The following is a 20,171-nucleotide window of genomic DNA, read 5'->3' on the forward strand; positions in this document are numbered from 1 at the left end:
GAGCTCTCCTCACCAGACGTATATAAAGTTTCTCCAGATATTCCATACTGATGAAAAAAAAAATCAATAAAAGTCTATGAAGTTATTAGGGCACATTAGTTCTACTGAATCTATTCTCTTCTCACCTGATGAAGAAATCCATCTCCCTCACAAAAAAAAATCAATCACCACCAGTACTGACTTAGCATTGCTACCAAGCTGTATCAGAAGTTAAAACGTAGAGTAATTTTTTTTTCCATTTGATGCAGTATTATCCAAGAGAATCTTTTTGTCTGGGTTGTTATAAAGCTGCCAAGAAATAGACAAGACAAAGCATTAATCAAAGTAAGCAATAACAATTGTTTTATTTAAAATGTCCAGTAAAGACGACCTTTTAGTTTTGGAATAAAAGTACTGAAAGTACTACAGAGTAAGTGAATATAAAAGATTAGCAGAAAACCAAAACAAAAACCAGTAAAAAAATTTTAAAAACATTTTTTTAAAAAGTTTGAAATAGATCCAAACAAGGTTTTTAAATCCTCCAAACATTTAACAGTTACTAGGTTTGGCAAAACAAAATTCTTTTACACAATTAAAAGCCTACTTCTTTTATGTAAACTGCCTAAAACTGCTCAATAATTCAAGAACAGACTGTACAATTTGTCTTGAAATATACAGAGTTGTAGTCTCAGGACTACAGGAATGATTAATTTTGCCTTCTTCTCAGCTATATGAATTAACCAGCTATATAAACTGTTTTTGGGGGGAGGGAGGAGGCAAAAATAATCAGAGTTAACAAGATAAAGCCACTATTAAAAAAAAAAAATGAAATGCACAGCAAAGTTCGGACCTCCATTTCATTTCTTTAAACTAACAAGCTATGTTTACAGTATATTCTGCATGTGAATTGCCATTCCCCCTCCCCTTTTCCCCACTCAAATATTCCTAAATCCTCTAGTCTAAGCTAATTAATTCTAAACTTTCAAATACACTGTACATACATCTAGCAAAGAGCATACCTAACATTATTCTTACAACAGTATGATCAGTACACAATTTCATAAAGATTATTACACATGACCATGATTAAACCTCCTACCCCGCTTCTTTCTTTCTTTCAAGAGAACAGCAAACTATTACAGACAAATGGTTTTAAAATATTTTATAAAAAGCCTGTGAAAAGCAGACTTCATTAATATGGGCCATCAACCCCAGAGAACACAAACAATGAATGCTGAACATATAAAAGAGAGGTGACCTCAGAGTGCCAAGGAAGATCCCTTGGGAACACTGTCTAAAAGATTATTAGCTTGGTCATCCCTAACTATTACACAAAGTCCTGCTAAACAATTCGCATGTATCAATTTTACAAGAGACTGGTACAATGTAAACTGAAATTCTTGACACCAACAGTGTGTTAAAGGCTTTTTTTTTTTGCGTGCTTTTTCCCTGAATCCAAAAGTTGGTCACAGAGGTCAAGTATTATCAAGGCTCTTATTCAGCTGCTGCTAGTTCATACATGTGTCTGACTCATACATCCTTCAAGTACATGCAAGGCTCAATAGTTTCCAAACTGCAGAAGCTTGGGACCCTTTAAGACACAGAGGAAATAGGATTATGAGGTGAGCCCATCTGAGTAAGAACTTTATCCAGCCACTGAAGGGGGCCATGCAGGTGTATCTCAATCCAGCATGGAGTGCTCGTTACATCTTGGCGATGATATTCAGCTCCCCAACCCTACGAACAAAATCACATAGAAAAGTTACTACTTTCACCTTATTTTCCACTTCCTTGACATAGAAACATTTTACAATCTCATTTTATATAGTACAAAGACAACCGATATAACCTAGCCTTACAGGTAGAGGAGCCATTTTCGCATGAGTTCTGTTACCACATTTCCCCCTGTGAATCTGAAGCAGATTTAAGGTGACAGACAGATACCTGAAAACTGAAGTCTCACTTCAAATTAGGCAATGGTAATGCATGCATCCCCCTATCACCCAGCCAGTATGCCCAATGTTACCATTGAGACACCACTCTCCTGGATTCCATCTACACTAGGGAAAGTGACCTATGAACAATCTCCTCTTCCCTCCCCCCCCCCCCAAAATGACCTTGGTATTGAAAACAGTTCAGCTAGTGTAAGTGGGGACCAGAACATTTTTGAACACCATGGCAAAAAGCATTCTGTAATAAAAGTGGTGCACACCTTCTGACATGGTGTTAAAAATGGTTTGGCCTCACATGAAGACAGTTTGACTATTAGAGTATGCTGGGCCAAACCATTTTTAATACCATGGAAGAATGTGTGCAATACTTTCATAATAGATTGTTCAAATGCTATTGTGTTAAAAACAGTTTTACTATTAGTATATGTTGAGCCAAACTGTTTTCAACAACTGTGGAGGAGCTAGGGGTTCTTGGGGGTTTGTTGACCAGGTTACCAACCTGAGGTTACTTTCCTAGGGCAAACAAACTCAGGGTGAATGGACAGTTCAACCCCCATGCCTTTTTGGCCCTTGCCTTCTCTGGTGTGATTGCCACAAGGGTGTAATTAGTGCAAAGTCTCAGGCTGGACGATTTTTTTTTTTTTTTTTTTAAATAATGGACATCTGTGCACTAGGAACTGGATTAAGCCCACAAGCTCAGGTCATCAGCCAGTGAATATCTTCTTCAGCTTTCACTCGATACTGACCTGGGCTGAATAGGAAATAGTGATCTAGAAGAGGAAAGGCTCCATGTGTCCCATTATGAATCCCAAAGCAGATGTTGCTTTTCAATTTTTCACAAGGTGACATTTTCATACCTGTTTATACTGACTCAAAGGGGAGTCCTATGGCAGATCCATATAGCAATGCATTTTGAAGAACTAACATTAAAATGCAAGGAAGCTCTTTGTCTCCCAAACCTATGGCTCCTGTGTTGCCCATGATAGTCCTAGTCCTACTGGAGATTCTCCTCAAGTCTCTCCTTTTCCAGAGGACAAGGAGGGAGGCAGGACACAGTATTCTCTTGGAGGAGAGGGAAGTATAACAACTGATTAAAAACAATTAAATATAAACAGGATTGAGGCTACACTGTTTGTGTATTTTTGCACTTCTGGAGAGGTACAAGTAAAAAGGATTGAAGATAAATGCTACTGGGGATCCCGTAAGGCCTCTAGAAAAAGACTGAGGAAACCTCATGCACTAAGACTAAAAAGAGAGTGAGATGGGAAGCTAATCTATTTGGCAGTGTAATAGGCATAAAAACCAAGAGGTCACATGGATCAACATTAAGGTGGGAACTTGACTCCATGCAACTAGAGCCAAGGTTTCTTTACAGAATGGGAGGACTGAAACAGATAAAGCTTCCCAAAACATCTAGGACACTCTTGTAGCTATAAAAACAGCCAATGGAAGAAAGTAGTGTACACAATAAAAAGTTGTTAAACTGGACAATTTCGGGGAGAAAAGTGGCATTGGTCATATCCTAAATAGGAAATATCATCAGCCCAAGTTAACAGAGTGAGCACCGATGAGTTCTCTTTTAGCTAAAACTGAGTCAGTTATAAGATTTACTAATTATCCAGAAAGAAATCTAACAAATTTCACTGTGTAGTTTGATAAAGTAAATTATCTTTTTTGGGACGGGCTGGGAGGCAGTAGATGGACCACAGGAATCACAGAAATAAAAAAAAAACAAAAAACAAAACACGCTATGTATTAACCTCAGATTAACACATAAGGCATATGCCCAAAGAAGTCACCTTATCCCTTTAAGGTACTATTTTAGGATACTGTGCAATTAATTTGGCAGTCCTGAAATATTTGACTGACACTTTTATCCCAATCCACATTTCTGTCCCTCACATCATTGCTACAGTCCTTACATATACTCTGAGAACAGAACAGAATGCACTTTGTTTATAGATTTTCTAATCACCAGACAGACCTCAGGGAACAATGCTACCTATCTTTCAATCACCTACATGACAATCCCAGCTAGTATGTCCAAGAAATGCCCACTACGAAGGCAGCTTAACTTCACAATTTTGATCCTTCAGACAGTAGGAGATTGTATTCCATAACAATGTGGTTATTTGAAGGGTATGGAAAAGACAAAGCCTGGAAAAGTTGCTTGTTAATTACCAAACTTTAACTTGAGTCACTGTGTATCAACTCTCTTCAGCTGTCATAAACAAAGATTATTGCATTAACTTTTCCAGATATACAGTAAAGAGAAGGAAGGAGTCTCCATGCTTGCAAAACACAAATATTCAATCTAACACTCTTGGAGAAGTGGACTAAACACTGGGTAAATGGAGAGGAGAGCCACAAAAATGCTAAAAATTCAGAAAACCTGACCAATGAGGAAAGGTTAAAAAAACTGTGCATGTTTAGTGTTGCGTAAAGAAAACTGAGGGGGACCGGATAATGGTTTTCAAATATGTTAAAGACTGTTAGATGACTGATCAATTGTTCTCCATATCCACTGACAGCAGGACAAATAGTAAGGGGCTTATGTGACGTTACAGCCTATATGATTTTATAAAAATATGCTAATGAGTGAATATAATGTAACTGGACTATGTTTCATGCAAAAGGTCTCTTGTAAGGTATCATTACAAAGCTTAGAATCTACTGAGTGTGATCATCCTATTTGTATAAATGTACCACTCTTGTATCTGAAACTAGAAATATGAAATATAACTGAGGGTTTACTGTAATTATGCATAGTGTGGGCCATTAATGGTGCTTTGGAATCTCGATGACTCCCATTAACCAGGGCAATTGACTGGATGGCTGTTTGCAAACAGGTCTCCCTGTGAGTCAGGCTGGGAGGAATGAAGGCTTGAAGTCTTGGAGTGACATGTGATCATGTCACCTGAACTGGAATCCATCTTTAACCTGGTGTCTTTCCATTGAGAAGGAGGGGGTGGGAATCCAGAGATTCCCACCTTATGCAAAAGATATACAAGGAGTGGAATAGAAGAAGGAGAGAAGCCATCATGAAGAATCCCCTAGCTATCACCTGGGCTGGAACAAGAACTGTACTAGGGGAAAGAATTGTGCCGAGGCCTGGAAGGTGTCCAGTCTGAGGTAAAAAAAAAAGTACTGAAGCATCTCTGAGGGTGAGATTATCTGTATTCAGTTTGATAAGACAGATTTGCGCATTTTATTTTATTTTGCTTGGTGACTTACTTTGTTCTGTCTGTTACTACTTGGAACCACTTAAATCCTACTTTCTGTATTTAATAAAATCACTTTTTACTTATTAACTCAGAGTATGTATTAATACTTGGAGGAGCAGACAACTGTGCACATCTCTATCAGTGTTACAGAGGGTGAACAATTTATGAGTTTACTCTGCATAAGCTTTATACAGGGTAAAACAGATTTATTTGGGTTTAGACCCCACTGGGAGTTGGACATCTGAGTGTTAGAGACAAGCACAGTTCTGTTAGCTGCTTTCAGGTAAACGTGCAGCTTTGGGGCAAGTAATTCAGACACCGGCCCTCACAGCTCCAACTGGTTGGGATCTGGGAACCAAGGCCAATGGGAACTTCAAGGGAGGTACCCCCAGGCGAGAGCATCACACAGAGCCCTTTGCCCTCTCCCCTAACCCCCCCCACCACCCCCGAGGGGATACAGGGACATGGTGCTGGCTGCTTCCGGGAGCGGCACAGTGCCGGCAGGAAGCCTGTCTTAGCCCTGCTGCGCGCCACTGCCACCCCGGAGCTGCTCAAGGTAAGTGGCACCGGGCTGAAGCCTGTACCTCAACCCCCTCCTGCACCTCAACCCCCTGCCACACCCCAACCCCCTGCCCTGAGCCCCCTTCCACACCCTAACCCCCTGCCCCAGCCCTACATTCATGGCCTTGCATGTAATTTCTCCACCCAGATGTGGCTCTCGAGCCAAAAAGTTTGCCCACCTCTGTTCTATTGAGGCAAAAAGAATAGTTGCTAAGCATGATGGGAACTACTTAACTGCACCATTATCAAACCTAAATAAAACTTAATGGGAAGAAATCTGAAACCAAGAACCTACAGGATGTACCTTTGATTTTAAAATTCTGTACACCACAAAATGATGTTTGTTCAAGGGGATAGCTCTGTATGTTTAAGGTCATGCATACAGCTTTTGTTTTATAGAAAAAAAAGTGTTAATAAAATATCACACACATTTACAATCAATGTAAGTGTTGATAGGGGAACTTCTCCAATACAAGGCATGAAATGGAACTGTTTTCACCAGGATTATTTAACGTAATTCAAAAGGGAACATTATTTTGCTTACAAAAAAAACCACACTCTCAACTGAACTCTTACCTACCTTTACAAAACTCATACGGATAGTGCACATCTTAGTAAGCTCATACACGGTTTCAAAGCCATGGTTTACTGATTGAGCCAGAAGCTGAGCAAACTCTTGGTTGTTGAAAATTTTCAAACTGCAGCCACTGGGAATTTTACAAACTGTGGTTGGATGGAACCCATGGTGGTAGTTGCAGTTTCGACTTTGAACAAAAATACTGCTATCACTCAGGCATTCAGCATATACTTCGCCCCCAACATAATAGAGGTGAACTCCTAAGAGGAAAAAATATTTGTTATGGACAGGTCAAATGAATTCATATCACATGCACAGTCTGGCACACATCTTTTTGGAGATGTTTTTATGCTTCTCCAGCTTAAAGAGAAACATTATATTTCATTCACTAGTAGGACTCGCTTAAAGCTGTGTTATACCTGTACCTCCAGATTCCACCAAAGTTTGTTTTTCAAATCAACTGTTCATTAAAGTTTCACTTCTTGTAAACCGCACAGAAGAAAACTACTGTAACAGTGCAAGATGACAGATTTACAGGGCCAGAACATCTGCACAGATCCCATGGGTTCATACTAGGGGAACAAAGGGGGACAGAAGATTGACTGGCCAAAGGGTAGGGAGAACAAAGAATCCTTGGAAAAAAGTAATACAGCTCCAAGATGGATTCTCCCCCAGCATGTATTAGCTAGGATGAGTCTGTTAGGATAGCTTCAACAGAGATGCACTTCCAGGGAGCTGGAGCACAGTTCAGTGCAACGTCCAGAGGAACAGCTTAATGTCATGTCAATCCTATGGCTTTTCATGGACCCCTGAAGATCTGAGGCCATGGCTTCAGCCTTTTCTACAGGGGACAGCAAACCCCTATGGGATATTGGTGGAGGGTGTGGAATCTCTAGGGATCTCTCCTCCTGAGCCCTAAATACAGGCTTTTAAACTTTACGAACTTTGGGGTTCAAGTTCTCCACTGTTGGAATAATCAATTTGAAATAGCAAAAACAGAAAAAATACCAGGAGGTATTAAAGTAAATGAAATTCTGAAAAAGAAAAGCTTGACAGCATTTAATAGTATGGTCCACGTAAAATTTTGCTGACGACATAACTCCCATATCATCTTAACAAAACAATCTGTGGCCATGTCTCAAGCTGTGAATCTGTTGTTCTTACAAATGGTGAGATTTCAATGGTGTTCCTATATAAGAACATGAAAACAAAAGAATCGCCATACTGGGTCAGACCAATGGTCCATCTCACCCAGCATCCTGTCTCCAACAGTGGCTAATACAGAGCTTCAGGAGAATGATCTTAAACAGAGCAGTTGGAGTGATCCATCCCTATTTTCTCCCTCCTGGCTTCTGGCAATCAGAGGTTCAGGGTCACCCTGAGCCTGGGGTTGCATCCTTGACCATCTTGGCTAACAGCCATCAACAGACCTATCCTCAGTGAACTTAAACTTTTTTTTGAGCCCAGCTACACTTTTGCCATTACAACATCCCATGGCAGAGTTCCACAGGTTAATTGTGCACTGTGTGAAAAAGTACTTCATCTAGTTTGTATTAAATCTGCTCCCTATTAATTTAATTGGGTGACCCTGGTTTTTGCATTGTGGGAAAGAGTAAACAAGTCTCTATTCACTTTTTCCACACCATTCATGTTTTTATAGAGCTCTATCATGTCCTCCTGTAGTCATATCTCTTCTAAACTGAATAACCCTAATCTTTTTAGTCCGTCCTCATAGGGAAGCCATTCCATACTCCTATCTTAGTTGCCCTTTTCTTAATCTTTCCAGTTCCACTATATCCTTTTTGAGATGGGAGACCATAATTAGACACAGTATTCAAGGTATGGGCACCCCAGGGATTTATACATTGGAATTATATTTTCTGTCTTATTTTCTATCCCTTCCTAATAGTTCCTAACATTCCATTAGGCTTTTTGACTGCCGCTGCACAGTGAGCTAAAATTTTCAGAGAATTATCCACTGTGACTCCAAGGTTTCTCTCTCGAGTGGTAACAGCTAATTTAGAACCCATCATTGTATATGTGTAGTTGGGACTTTTTTCCCCAGCATGTATTACTTGGCACTTAATCTAGAATTTCATGTGCTATTGTGTTGTTCAGTTAGCCAGTATTATGATAGCCCTCTGCAACTCTTCACAGTCAGCTTTGGATTTAACTACCTTGAATAATTTTGTATGATTTGCAAACTTTGTTACATCACTGTTCTCTCCCTTTCCCAGGTTATTAATGAATATGCTGAAGAGCACAAGTTCCAGTACAGATCCCCGGGCCACCTTGCTGTTTCTCTCTTTTCATTCGTAAAACTGACCATTTATTCATACTCTTTGTTTCCCTATCTTTTAACCAGTATGAGAGGCCCTTTCCTGTTAGGCCATGGCTACTTAGATTCTTAGGAGCCTTTGGTGAGGGACCTTTCTGAAATCCAAGTACCATGTAACAACTTGATCACCCTTACCCACATGCTTGTTGACACTCAAAAGAATTCTAGTAAATTGGCGAGGTCTGACTTCTCTTTACAAAAGCCATGTTGGCTCTTCTCAACAAATCATCTTTATCTCTGTGTCTGATAGTTATTTACTATAGTTTCTACCAACTTGCACTGTACTGAAGTTAGGTTTACCAGCCTGCAATTGCCAGAATCACCTCTAGAGCCTTTTTTTAAAAAACTGGTGCTACACTCGCTACCTTCCAGTCATTGGGTACAGAGGGTACATTTCCAGCAATAGGTTTCATACTGCAGTTAGTAGTTCTGCAATTTCATTTGAGTTCCTTCAGAACTCTGGGTGAACACCATCTGATCCTGGTGATTTATTATTGTTCAATTTATCAGTTTGTTCTAAAACAGCTTCTACTGATATCGATGAGGGACAGTACTTCAGATGTGTCACCCAAAAAGGATAACTCTGATGTGGATATCTCACCCACATCCAGGGATGGCAGGTTTGTAGAAATTTTGGTGGTGCCCAGAACACCCAGAGCCCTCCGCCCCCCTGTACCTGCCTAAGGCTCGGGGAGGGAGTTTGGGTGGGTGGAGGAGGTCTGGGGTGCAGGCCCTGGCCTGGGGCAGGGGATTGGGGTACAGTGTGCAGGCTCTGGGAGGGAGTTTGGGTGCAGAAGGGGTGAGAAGCTGGGCTCTGGAAGGGGGTGTGGAAGGGGGTCTGGGATGCAGGGGATAGGGGTGCAGGAGGAGCGGTTGAAGGATACAGGCTCTGGGAGGGAGCTTGGGATGGGAGGGGTACAGACTCTGAAGGAAAATGGGGGCAGAAGGGGGGCATGGGATGAGGGAGGGGGTATAGGCTCTGTGAGGGAATTTGGGGGCAAGAGGGGGTGTGGGAAAGGGGTGGGGTGCAGGCTCTGGGAGGGGGTGTGGGTGGTGCAGCACCTACCCGGGGCTCCTAGGCAGGGCGAGCCAGGGGGCCTCCGTGTGCTGGCACTGTCCTTACAGCTTCCTATTGGCCGCAGGGGTGCTTGCAGCAGGAGCAGCACTTGCAGACACAGACTCGACTCACCACGCCCAGGGGCCGCCAGCCACATGGAGCAAGCAGGCAGGATGCCGCTCAAGTCTGCTGCACTGCCAGGGGTGGGTGGGGTCTCCAGGCTGTTTTAAATAGACCAGGGGACACGCGGGGGGGGAGGAGGAGGGGAGAGGACACACACAGAGTGCCCGGGGTGGAAGGGAGCGCCAATAGAGAGACCAGGCCTCAAAACAGAGCTGGAGCCAGCCCGTGGGCCAGGAATATTCCTGGTTCCCAGGCACCACGGGCCCATAGAACTTGCTGCCTATGCTCACATCCTGTGAAGTGAACCAAATGCAAAGAATTCACTTAGCTTCTGTGCATGCTCCTTTAACACCTTAGTTGTTCAGTGGCACCTGTTCAGCAGACTTCCTGTTTCTGATGTAAATATCTTTCTGTTAGTTTGTCTCTTTAACAAGTTTTTTCCTGGCCTGCCTTATTATACTTTTTACACTTAACCTGCCAGAGTTTGTGCACCTTATTATTCTCACTAGGATCTGACTTTCAACTTTTGAAGGAATCCATTAAATATGAAATCAAAATTAGCATTATTTTAAGCGCAGAATTCCTGCCATCATTCATTGTATATATGTACCTATTTTATAGTTTTCTTGCATTTTCCATCCTGCATTGGTATCTGGTACAGTTAATGTTAAAGTATCTCTGGTATATGTACAGTTAATGTTTCAGTAGAACTTTGCTTGCAACGAGGCTGCTTTTAAAAGTTTACTTTGTCCATTTTCTAGTTAAAACTATAAAAAAGTGTTATATACGTACACAGATACTTTCGGGGGGGGAGGGGGGGAGAGAAAGAATGAGACTTAGAGGTTCTGCCACTGAGTATGAACCTGAGGGCAGCACAGATCCTAGCATGGAAAAAGATTTTCTAGGCTAAAGGTTGCTTTTCAAAATAATAAACTGCATGAAAACTAAACTCCCTGCGGCACCAGCTCAGTTTCAAAACAGTGTCCTGTGAGGTCCAGGACAACATCACTGTAAGAAACTCATCTCCAAGCATAAAAAAAAAGTAGGGAGACATTCAAAGACAGCTTTCCCTCTAAACCAATTTCATAGTGCATTAATATAAAAAGACAATATAGCCCTTCCCCTGAAATACATTTTTATTGTTACAAAGCTCCATGGACTCCTTTCTGGAAAAAAAAAATAAAGTCAAATTTTTTCCCTGCCTAAAAATACACAAAGTATTTTCTTTTACTTTTTATGCTACATGGCTTTTTATTATCTTGAAGTTTTGAAAAGGTCTGACTGTCCATTTTGTTCTAACAATTTTTTCAGCACCCAGATACCACAGCAATTGGTGCTCAAAGAATACACCTATGGTTTGGGCAAATCAAATCCCTACCACCTCACCTCACCACCCTTCCAATTTAATTTTTTTTAAAAGCAAGTTTGTTATTGTTTGTATTACAGTACCACTGCTAGATGCTGTACAAACAACATTTGCTACCACAAAAATTAAAATAAGTCTATTTTGATTTAATTTACATGACAATGTTCCTCTCAAAATGGACTATTATGAAGTTAAATAAAAAACAATCAATTCTTTTGGAAGAAGACTGTCAAAGACACAGACAGGAATACCATGAACTGTCCTTTGGACTTCTGAAAATTCCAAATACAGTTTAAAGGAGGAATATTACTTTAGCAGGCCTATATTCCTTTAAGGGAGTTTAAGGTCCAGACAAATTAGCTATTTTTAATCCAGGGAAAAAAAGATGATTTTGTTCAGAGAGCTAGCTGCAGTTATATAGTTCAGATTTTCAGAATCATCACTAGCCAGGCAGTGTGAGAGAAAGAAACTGCCTTAAATTGTTGTGCTAATTAAAATTAAAATCAATATGAGAGTCTGCAGACAATGAAAAAAAATGATTAGAAGATAGAAAGCATCCTGCAATTATACAACAGGTGAGCATTTACAAGCATACAGGACTTGGCAAAGAAATGATATATTTGCCAATGTTTATCATATACATTATGAAGTCATGTTCTAATGGTCTGTCCTTGAGGCAAGAAGCCAGATTGCTGCATTTAACTAGAAAGCAAAACAAACAAGAGAAAAAATAAATGCACCTTTGCCAATGTGCCGCCTGGTGTTCTCAATGGTGGAATTCCGGTTAACATTAGAGAGCAGCCCAAGGCAAAATCTGTTCTTGTTGTTTGAAGGATCAGTAAAACCATCTACCAACACGCTGGTGGAGGAGGCATGAAATGCCTCCCCAACACGATTGTTCAGCTCATAGTAGACAATAGAACACCAGTGTTTTGGCTCTTCATAAGCAACTGCCTGAACATCTGCAAAGAAAAGGTTACAATCAATGGCACTGCAACTAATATGTGTCTGAACTTTAAAGATCTGCAACCTGTAGACCTTGGATCACAGAGAAATTCAGGTGAAATAACTGCTAATTAAAGTGTCTTCTATGAAGTTCATCTATCATTTAGATATTTAAAAAACAAACAAACAAAACTAAACTTTTCAGAGCCAAAAAAAGAATTTATACAAATACAGTTAAGATAAAATTACTCACAAGACTTCAGACACAGGAAAAAATACCAGAGCAGGCAACAGGCACTTAAGAGAAAATGTTGTGGGCTCAACAACCACACCTATCAAGCACTCCTGCATTCTTTGCAACATATGACCTAGATCAGCACTATCCTGAGTGTTGACAAATCAGTGAAGTATTTCCTCAGTTTATTTTACAGAGCTACCAAATTTTAAAAATATTCTACATGTTACAAAAACTCTGTATTAGCAATGAGAAATCACATAACAGAAACTGTCAGAGAACAGCCGGAGGTTTTCACAACTGCCTAGGAGGCAGCTGGGATTTTGGCCACACAGACAGGAATGAGACATGGCTTGGGGTTTTGGTATCTCAGGTGGCAGATTAATCTTTTGCATCTGGGAAGGCCATGCACCTTTCCCCCCTAACCCCCCACTCACCTACTGGGCAGGTGCAGAAATTACTTTAAAATTTGGGAAGGGGATGTTTGAATTCTTCATTTCTCTGCCCTACAGGCCACGGGGTTGGTTCACAGTGACGTTCCCCAGTATCAGCCGCTACATCCAACAACAAAAAATTTGCACATTACAGTTGATGGTTCTATTAAAAAGTAGTCAGCAATGGAATAGTCAACTTGCATGTGGTAGCTAGATTTCAGCGTTAACACCCTAATGAGATGCATAAGCAAAATTTCACATCTCAGATCATTTGTTTCATTACTCCTTGCAAACTCAAGCAGACAGTACTGCTTCAGTTTAGATTCTAAAGGTTTTTTTTTCCCCACAGTCAGAAGGGCTAGGAGGCTTTTCTAAAAAGAAAAAAAAAACACAAAAAAAAGCTTAGACTTTGGAACACAATTATACAACAGTTTAAAAATAATATGGAATCGGGAATTTACAAGGCTATGAGATTACATTATACACAGAAACCAGAATATAGTATTTTGGGCTACAAGAACGGGAAAGAAGTTCAGCAAAATGCCATGGAATTAAAGGTTTATGCATCAATATTGAACATAAACCTTTAAAAAATAATTAAATACTAACAAATAAGAATGTTTTAAGATTTCATTAGATACTAAACGGTCATTAGTCAGGTAACATCAGGAGCTCTCAAAACTTATTTTTCCAATATTCTGATAATGGCAACAATCGTTCTTCCATAACAAACAATTCCTTATTTAGCTAGCAAACTCTGCAACAGTTTGAGAGAAAACGTGCCTCTTGAAGCATCCAGTCTTCCGTTTGTGCCTGCCTGCTAAGCTCTAAAAATACATGGATGCTTTAAGATAATTTTTAAAATTTTTTGCTTTGGGATTTCTCCCTTTGCATGAAGGATGTTCTCTCTGTCAATGGAGTTTCAAACAGGATGTCCAACAGTATGTACTTCTTTGGATGTTTTCACCTAATGTGCACTCTCTCAAATGCCCAATATAGCCACAAATTATTAAAATCACCTCCAAATAAATGAGGTTGAAGAAGAGATGGGATATGGCTGTTCTGTGTGTGAGGGTTTTAAAGTGAGGACGACGACTATTTCTGTGCTTAGTACACATAGTTTAGGAATCTGAGATAGCAGCTCTGCAGATCACAGCCCGAAATGCAAGCTGAAGTGCTAAAATGACAATGATGTTGCAGCAATTTGTTTCTCCTTTCAGCGCATTCCCAATGCCAACATTACCTTTAAGACCAACATTCAATATTTTTCTTTGCTTAGAAAAAAGTTTTTCATACACTGATTTTCTTCTGATTAAAAAGGACATGAGCAGAATTTTAGAAATATAAAATGTGATTATCAGGCTGACATAAATAGTAGGAAAGCATGTAGCCTATGCAATGTCAAGCGATGAAAACGGTGCGAGACAAACATCTCTGTGCAGGGTCTTTCCAGTGTGAAGTCCATTGCTAACCAAGAATATGCTGGAAAATGCTCATGAGAAGGGGGTTAAGTTCTGTAAAGCCACAGTACTATTAAGCCTTTTCAAATCATTGTAAAAACGGACTTTAATTACTAATAAGGGGTTACTACACTTTGCTTTCAAATTAAGTTGCCGGTAACTACCAAAGCTACCGCTTTGCCCCAGTTCTCAAACTCAGGAAGAAATCTTGCCAGCTGGCCATTCTTACAGAATGAATCATATCTCTCTCTCACAGATTTCATACTAACTTCCTTATGTTTGTTTTAAGTCATGCAGAGCAGGTGCGTTTTGTCTCTCCATTCCCAGCATGGGCCAACAATGGAAATTACCCAGCTTCAGTGACAGGATGCAGCTTGTTAAGTCAAATCTCTTAAGACTAACAAATCTCCATAAAGAACATGCTTCTAAACATTTGCAACTAAAATGTTTAACATAAAAGTTTATTGAAACAACTGTTTTTATACAACTACAGCAGGCCTTTTAGGAGGGCAGTTAGACACTGGATAGGCACAGTAAACATACAGGAGCTCAAAGAATGAGCAGACAAATAAGCATAAGCAAAGAAATAAATTTGTCTTTTTCCCTTGCCACTAAAGAAACAGTGAATTAGAAGACTATTAAACTTACTAGCAGGAAAAAAAGATTTTAAAAAATAGACAAAAATCTTTTAAGCATGAAAATAAAAATGGAAGCCACTTCCCTTTGGTTATTAAGGGTCTCACATGCGATGCAAAAATTCCATAGCACAGATATGGTGTATTTACAAGAAAAAAAAATGTGCAGAAGTCTGCAGAGTTAGGTATAAACACTGATAAAATGTACTTTGGGCCTTCATCAGCTGCAAAAGACAGTACACAATAGTGTATAGATCAGCAAAACAACTGAAAATGCCAAAGATGGTGCTTATCAAATGCAAGCTCATTCCGAAGGAAAATAAGTGAATATAGAACCGATATAAATTATATTAAAAGAGCAGATATATTTGTGAGCCCAGACATTTTAAGCTTAACAAAAAACTCGTATGAAATTAAACAATAGCTAAATAGTTCATATGCCTGTAATCTTTATAATCATTCTGACACAGCGTTCAACTTACTACTCTCTCCTGGCTGGATGCACGGCTGTGTGAACCTAAGTGTTCTCAGAGGGGGCTATTTCTCACCATGTGTTGAATGCACTAAATCCTTTACTCAGCAGTTATATTTGCTATGTGTTTAAAAAGCCGTGTGTAAAAAGTTGCCTGTGCCATAGGACGTAAAACAAGATGAAAATAACTTAACACCTTTTTCCTGCAGCAATACCACCTCATGGCGCAATCTCACAAGCTAAGCAGGGTCATACCAGGTCACAACTTACATGGGAAAGGAAACATTCTTCCGACCCCCCAAAGCTCCCAGGAAAAACCCAGGGTGCTTCAAGAAGCAATGTTGGCAATTCAGCGTTATGCTCTTCTCTAGAAATCGGAGCTAAGCCAGTGCAATATTGTGGTGTTTAAGAGACACTTCGGTTGATGTGCTGTGTTTCAGAAGACGAAGCATACTGAGACCCTGACCATTTGTATTAAAGTATTCATAGGAATTTTCACAAGTGTAAAGATGTTAGTGCCAGTGTCCTGACCAAATCTCAATTTAGGCAACTATATTCCCTGCTCTAAATTTACCCACCCACCAACTGGATATCAATTGTACAACATCAGGCAATGTCTCAATAAGTCACTATAATCAGAATAGATACCTTTCACTGCCTGTTGACAGGTATGCTGTGTGCCATTACACACAATTACTATACTTTACCGTAAGAACTGTTAACTTCAAGGATTGTTACAGATAAGAGTTTGTAATAATGCTTTCGGATTCTTCTGGTTGAAAGTCAACATTTAAAATGTAAAACATGGTGATACCTTAATTTAGTCATGTATGGTCAGACTTTTTTAGACTTAGAGGAGTGTATAATTTCACCTCCAGCTGGGGAAGGAGGGAAAGGAATCCCTTATTCTCTGTAGTTTCTCTTATTGTCTATAGTTACATATTTCTATTAATATTAATATGAATCCAGATTAATATTCAGCTTTAAAAAATTAAGCAACTTTGCACTTAAAAAACCAAGCAGAAAAAAAAACAAAAACATATAGAAGCATTTTACCTCCTCTGTTTATTTCTGGGGGAACTGAGGGTGCCATCATGTTGGTGTCCATTGGCTGGGAGCCATCCTGTGTCATCTGATCTTCCGGAGGCAGGTAAGCAGGAGGGGGAGTATCTGCTAAATATAGAAAAGGCAGAGATACAATTCCTTCCCTCTTTAAAATGTACATATATATCTACATAAACAGTTCAGCGTTAACTTGGAAATACTTTCAGCCTGACTCAGCCATAACTTCCACCCACTCATCAGAACATCTGAGAAAGCAATCATGGACCTTGATTCAGGGAAGCAGAGGATTACTGTGTATGAAAGAATATAAGTAATTTTTATTGTAGTTCTAACTATCAACCCACAAATGAAAGCTTGGCTGCATTTCTGTCAACAGTGCTTCACAAGTTCAAAGCACTGTATGTACATTAATGTCTCCATGCTCAGCACTCTCAGCCCTACATTCATATAGAACATGAACAGAACACGAGCACAGGATTTGGAGTCAAGAGGTTCTAATCTCATTGATGTTGTTTCCAAGGTGGCCCTCCATCAGTGTAGTATCTGAATGTACCGCATGTGTTAATGAATTTCTCAACATCCTAGTGAAATATCACCACCAGTTTATAAACAGGAAACTGAAGGACAGAGATTTATGCCCAGATTTTGAAAAAGTATTTAGGCATTGCTGTGCTCACTGTTGCAGTGCCTAAAATGATTTTTAAACAACCTAAGTCTCATTGTCAAAAGGGATTTAAGCTCTTAGGAGTGCCTTAAAATCTCCTTCCTGACCCCACAGACTTTTTGCCCTGGTGCATGAAATTTGATTACTACCATTCTGCACCAAAGAGGAAGTAAGCAGCCTACGCATCATTGTTATCTCCATCAATAAGTGAGTCATTAAGTATTATGACAAGTAACAAAAGGCAAACAGGCCAATAACTACACCATTTCTGTCATGCAACTTTCTGGTCTTCAAAATCAAGCTAGTTTAAAAAGTTAGTAACACAAAGCTCTCAACTAAGCATTACAGTAATACTACAGCTATGTTTTTCCAATTTTCTCTATGCTTTTTCACTTGACCTTACAAAACAGTCCCCTGTATGGAGAGTAGGCAAGAATGCACCATGGAATAGAATTCTAAGTTTGTGGGGTGAGGGTCAAAATTTTGATTCTTTATTAGGCCTCAAACGAACTATGATACATTTGTGTAATTGCAACTGTTATGCTGTTTGTATATCTATATAGTACTGTCGGAAGGCCACCATTTTAGCCAGCATATGTAAAATTTTCACATTTCTAGATATAGTCCTGCTCCCCTTTCATATTTTTCACAACTGGGTCTCCTCCTGCCCTACTAACTCAAAATGGGTGTCTGCCAAGAGACCTATCTCAAGGCAATGACTCAGAATACTGAGTCAGGGCTAAGAGGGCCTCAAGATGGATGCCTTTTCATCTTTTCCACCACAATGCTCTCTCATTCAGTTTCTTCACTGCAGCTGCTGACTCTGCTTTACCTCTAGCCAGGAATACAGGCAAGAACAAGACTCCTCAAAAACCAAATCCAATGAGCTACCATAAAACATCTGGCATGGGGATACTGTAGGAGACCTTTCCCATTACAGACCAAGCATGGGACCTCTGTGACCTGGGCTGTATCCACTGGGACAGGGAGTCCCAGAGCCTAAATCATAAGCAGCAGTCTTTCAAGCTCTTATCCTATAGTTTCTTAAATAAAATGTTGGGGGGGGGGAGGTTTTTAAATAAAAATGTACTGATTTTTCAGAAGAAATTACAAAACACATACATGCAGTACACACAGTTCAGTAGTCCTTATCCACCAAGGGAAATTCTTGAAGACAGCTATCAGTAGTTAACTTCAATCAACACCCCCTTTACACAAGAAACTACATATATCTTTGCAAATCTCTCTCTCCTTCAGCCCCAAAGGAAGGAAGGCAGCACACTATTTGCCCAGGCTCCTTCTCCCAGCAGCAGAAAGTTAAATCAAGAACATCTTTCAGAGGCTGCTTTCCTTCATGATCCTTAGTCATGGACAAACCAACCAAAAAGATAGACATTTCTGTAAAAGCCTAAAGCCAACAATCAACACAGAAATAAAAGGCAATTGTTCCACTGTCTTTAAGACAGACATGCTGAAGTTTTCTTTCCAGGGCCTCTGCTGAGAGACTGTTTTGCAGCTGAAGCATTTGTTTCTCGGGATTACATCACCATCTGAATGAATTTAATCAAGTGGTGGTAGTGTGATCCCCTTGGGAAACATCTTTTATAGAACCATAACCTAACGCTGAACTTAAGAGTAGATCTCTTTCATGAACAAGGACATTCTGTAGCAATATTTGTTTGTCAGAACTTTAGATGTGCATGACACCCCTCCACCCCTAAACTATGTCAGGACTCAATACTGCAATAATACATTATTCCCCCCTACCCCCAACCCCTCCAAATACAGCTGATTTGTAAAACAAAAGTATTTTACCTGCATTAGAAAGAATACTAAAAATTGAACATTATTGCTAGGCAGCCTGATTTAGTCACCATGTTACGTAGCATCTCTTCAACTAGCTACTGATTACACTTAAGTGCTGGCTGATGACGCTTTTGCTGAACGATACTTGCAATATCTAGCTATACTCTCCTTAACTCTTACAGAAGGTGAACTTACCTGGCATCTGGAAAGGACTTCCTGGGTCTGAGCTAGCAGGAGAGTGTGGATAGGTGCTACTGCTGCTTCCAGGGGAGTTGGGATAACTACTATTGGGGGAATGGGGGAATGGATGACTATTGGGTTGCTGGAAAGAGTCCGGGAAAGTGGCATTGTGTGGCATGTGAGGCTCATTTTGTCCCAGGTTGCGGAATTGAGCCAAGAGACTGTGCTGAGGGTTGTATTCACTGTGTCTTGGAACCAGCACTGGAGGAAGAACTAGAAGAGCAAAAAAGAAAAAACAACATTGAAGATCTGATCCCTAAGGGTTACATTATGCAGAGACATTTGTACTTAGATGAAGTAAAGAGAGCTCTTCAGAGTCCCTTATGCCATATAGATGTGTCTCAGAAATGAGGCAGTCACATGCTAGGAACATGTGTCTAAGCAAAAACCCTTTCCTAGTATCCCGTTACTGCATAATTTAAATTCACAACGATCACAGTAGCTGTCTGGATCCCCAGCCATAAGCTTGTTTTTATGGAGAGCCGGTAGAAGAATAAAGGGACAAGTTATAAAAACCTTTTCTTTTTTTTAAAAAAAGAAATGATCAGAGATGCAATGTAACAATATTTCACAATTTAATGCTGACATGCAGTTCATGTTAGTGCACTTGGTTCCCATGCTTATCATTTAATGGTCTGTAACCCAAAACCCTGCTAATAAGGACAGATTTTTTGAACACAACGCTAATACTACATGGGCCTTGAACTAATCCTGGTTCCAACAGCTGTAATTTTATTTTTAGCCTACGCAATATGCTTAAGGGTTAATAAAAAAAAAAGGTACTAGTTTAACCCTCTATGCCAATTTACCATCAAATGCCTAATTTAGATAGGGTTATATAATACAATTAAAACAGAGCAATCTGGCAAACGAAATTCCCGCCCTATGTTACTATGGGACAAGTGAGATACGGGTCAGAACTTGCTAGATCACACTCCCAAGATCCATACACTCCAGGGAAACACTCCTTTTAACTCATTTTAATGGAGGAAATGAATAGGACACCAGATGTGTTAAAATATAACAATCTTAGTCAGC

The 20,171-nt window shown here is 39.9% G+C and overlaps 1 protein-coding gene across 3 annotated transcripts in view; it reads right to left on the reverse strand.

The window, feature by feature from the left end:
* Nucleotides 1-366: 366 nt before the first annotated feature.
* The window catches only part of SMAD1 (SMAD family member 1), a 75,593-nt gene continuing 55,788 nt past the window's right edge, over nucleotides 367-20,171 (reverse strand). For 2 of the 3 annotated variants that reach the window (XM_030564969.1, XM_030564970.1), the window contains exons 3-7: nucleotides 19,089-19,346; nucleotides 16,415-16,531; nucleotides 11,918-12,139; nucleotides 6,297-6,553; nucleotides 367-1,716 (exon numbers count right to left, since the gene is read on the reverse strand). In XM_030564969.1, the coding sequence (XP_030420829.1) occupies nucleotides 1,573-1,716; nucleotides 6,297-6,553; nucleotides 11,918-12,139; nucleotides 16,415-16,531; nucleotides 19,089-19,346 (998 nt within the window). In that variant the 3' untranslated portion in view covers nucleotides 367-1,572. The remainder of the gene's footprint in view (nucleotides 1,717-6,296; nucleotides 6,554-11,917; nucleotides 12,140-16,414; nucleotides 16,532-19,088; nucleotides 19,347-20,171) is intronic. The other variant, XM_030564971.1, reaches the window with a different exon arrangement.

The sequence above is a fragment of the Gopherus evgoodei genome, chromosome 5 (assembly GCF_007399415.2).
Source record: "Gopherus evgoodei ecotype Sinaloan lineage chromosome 5, rGopEvg1_v1.p, whole genome shotgun sequence".
Lineage (NCBI taxonomy): Eukaryota > Metazoa > Chordata > Testudines > Testudinidae > Gopherus > Gopherus evgoodei.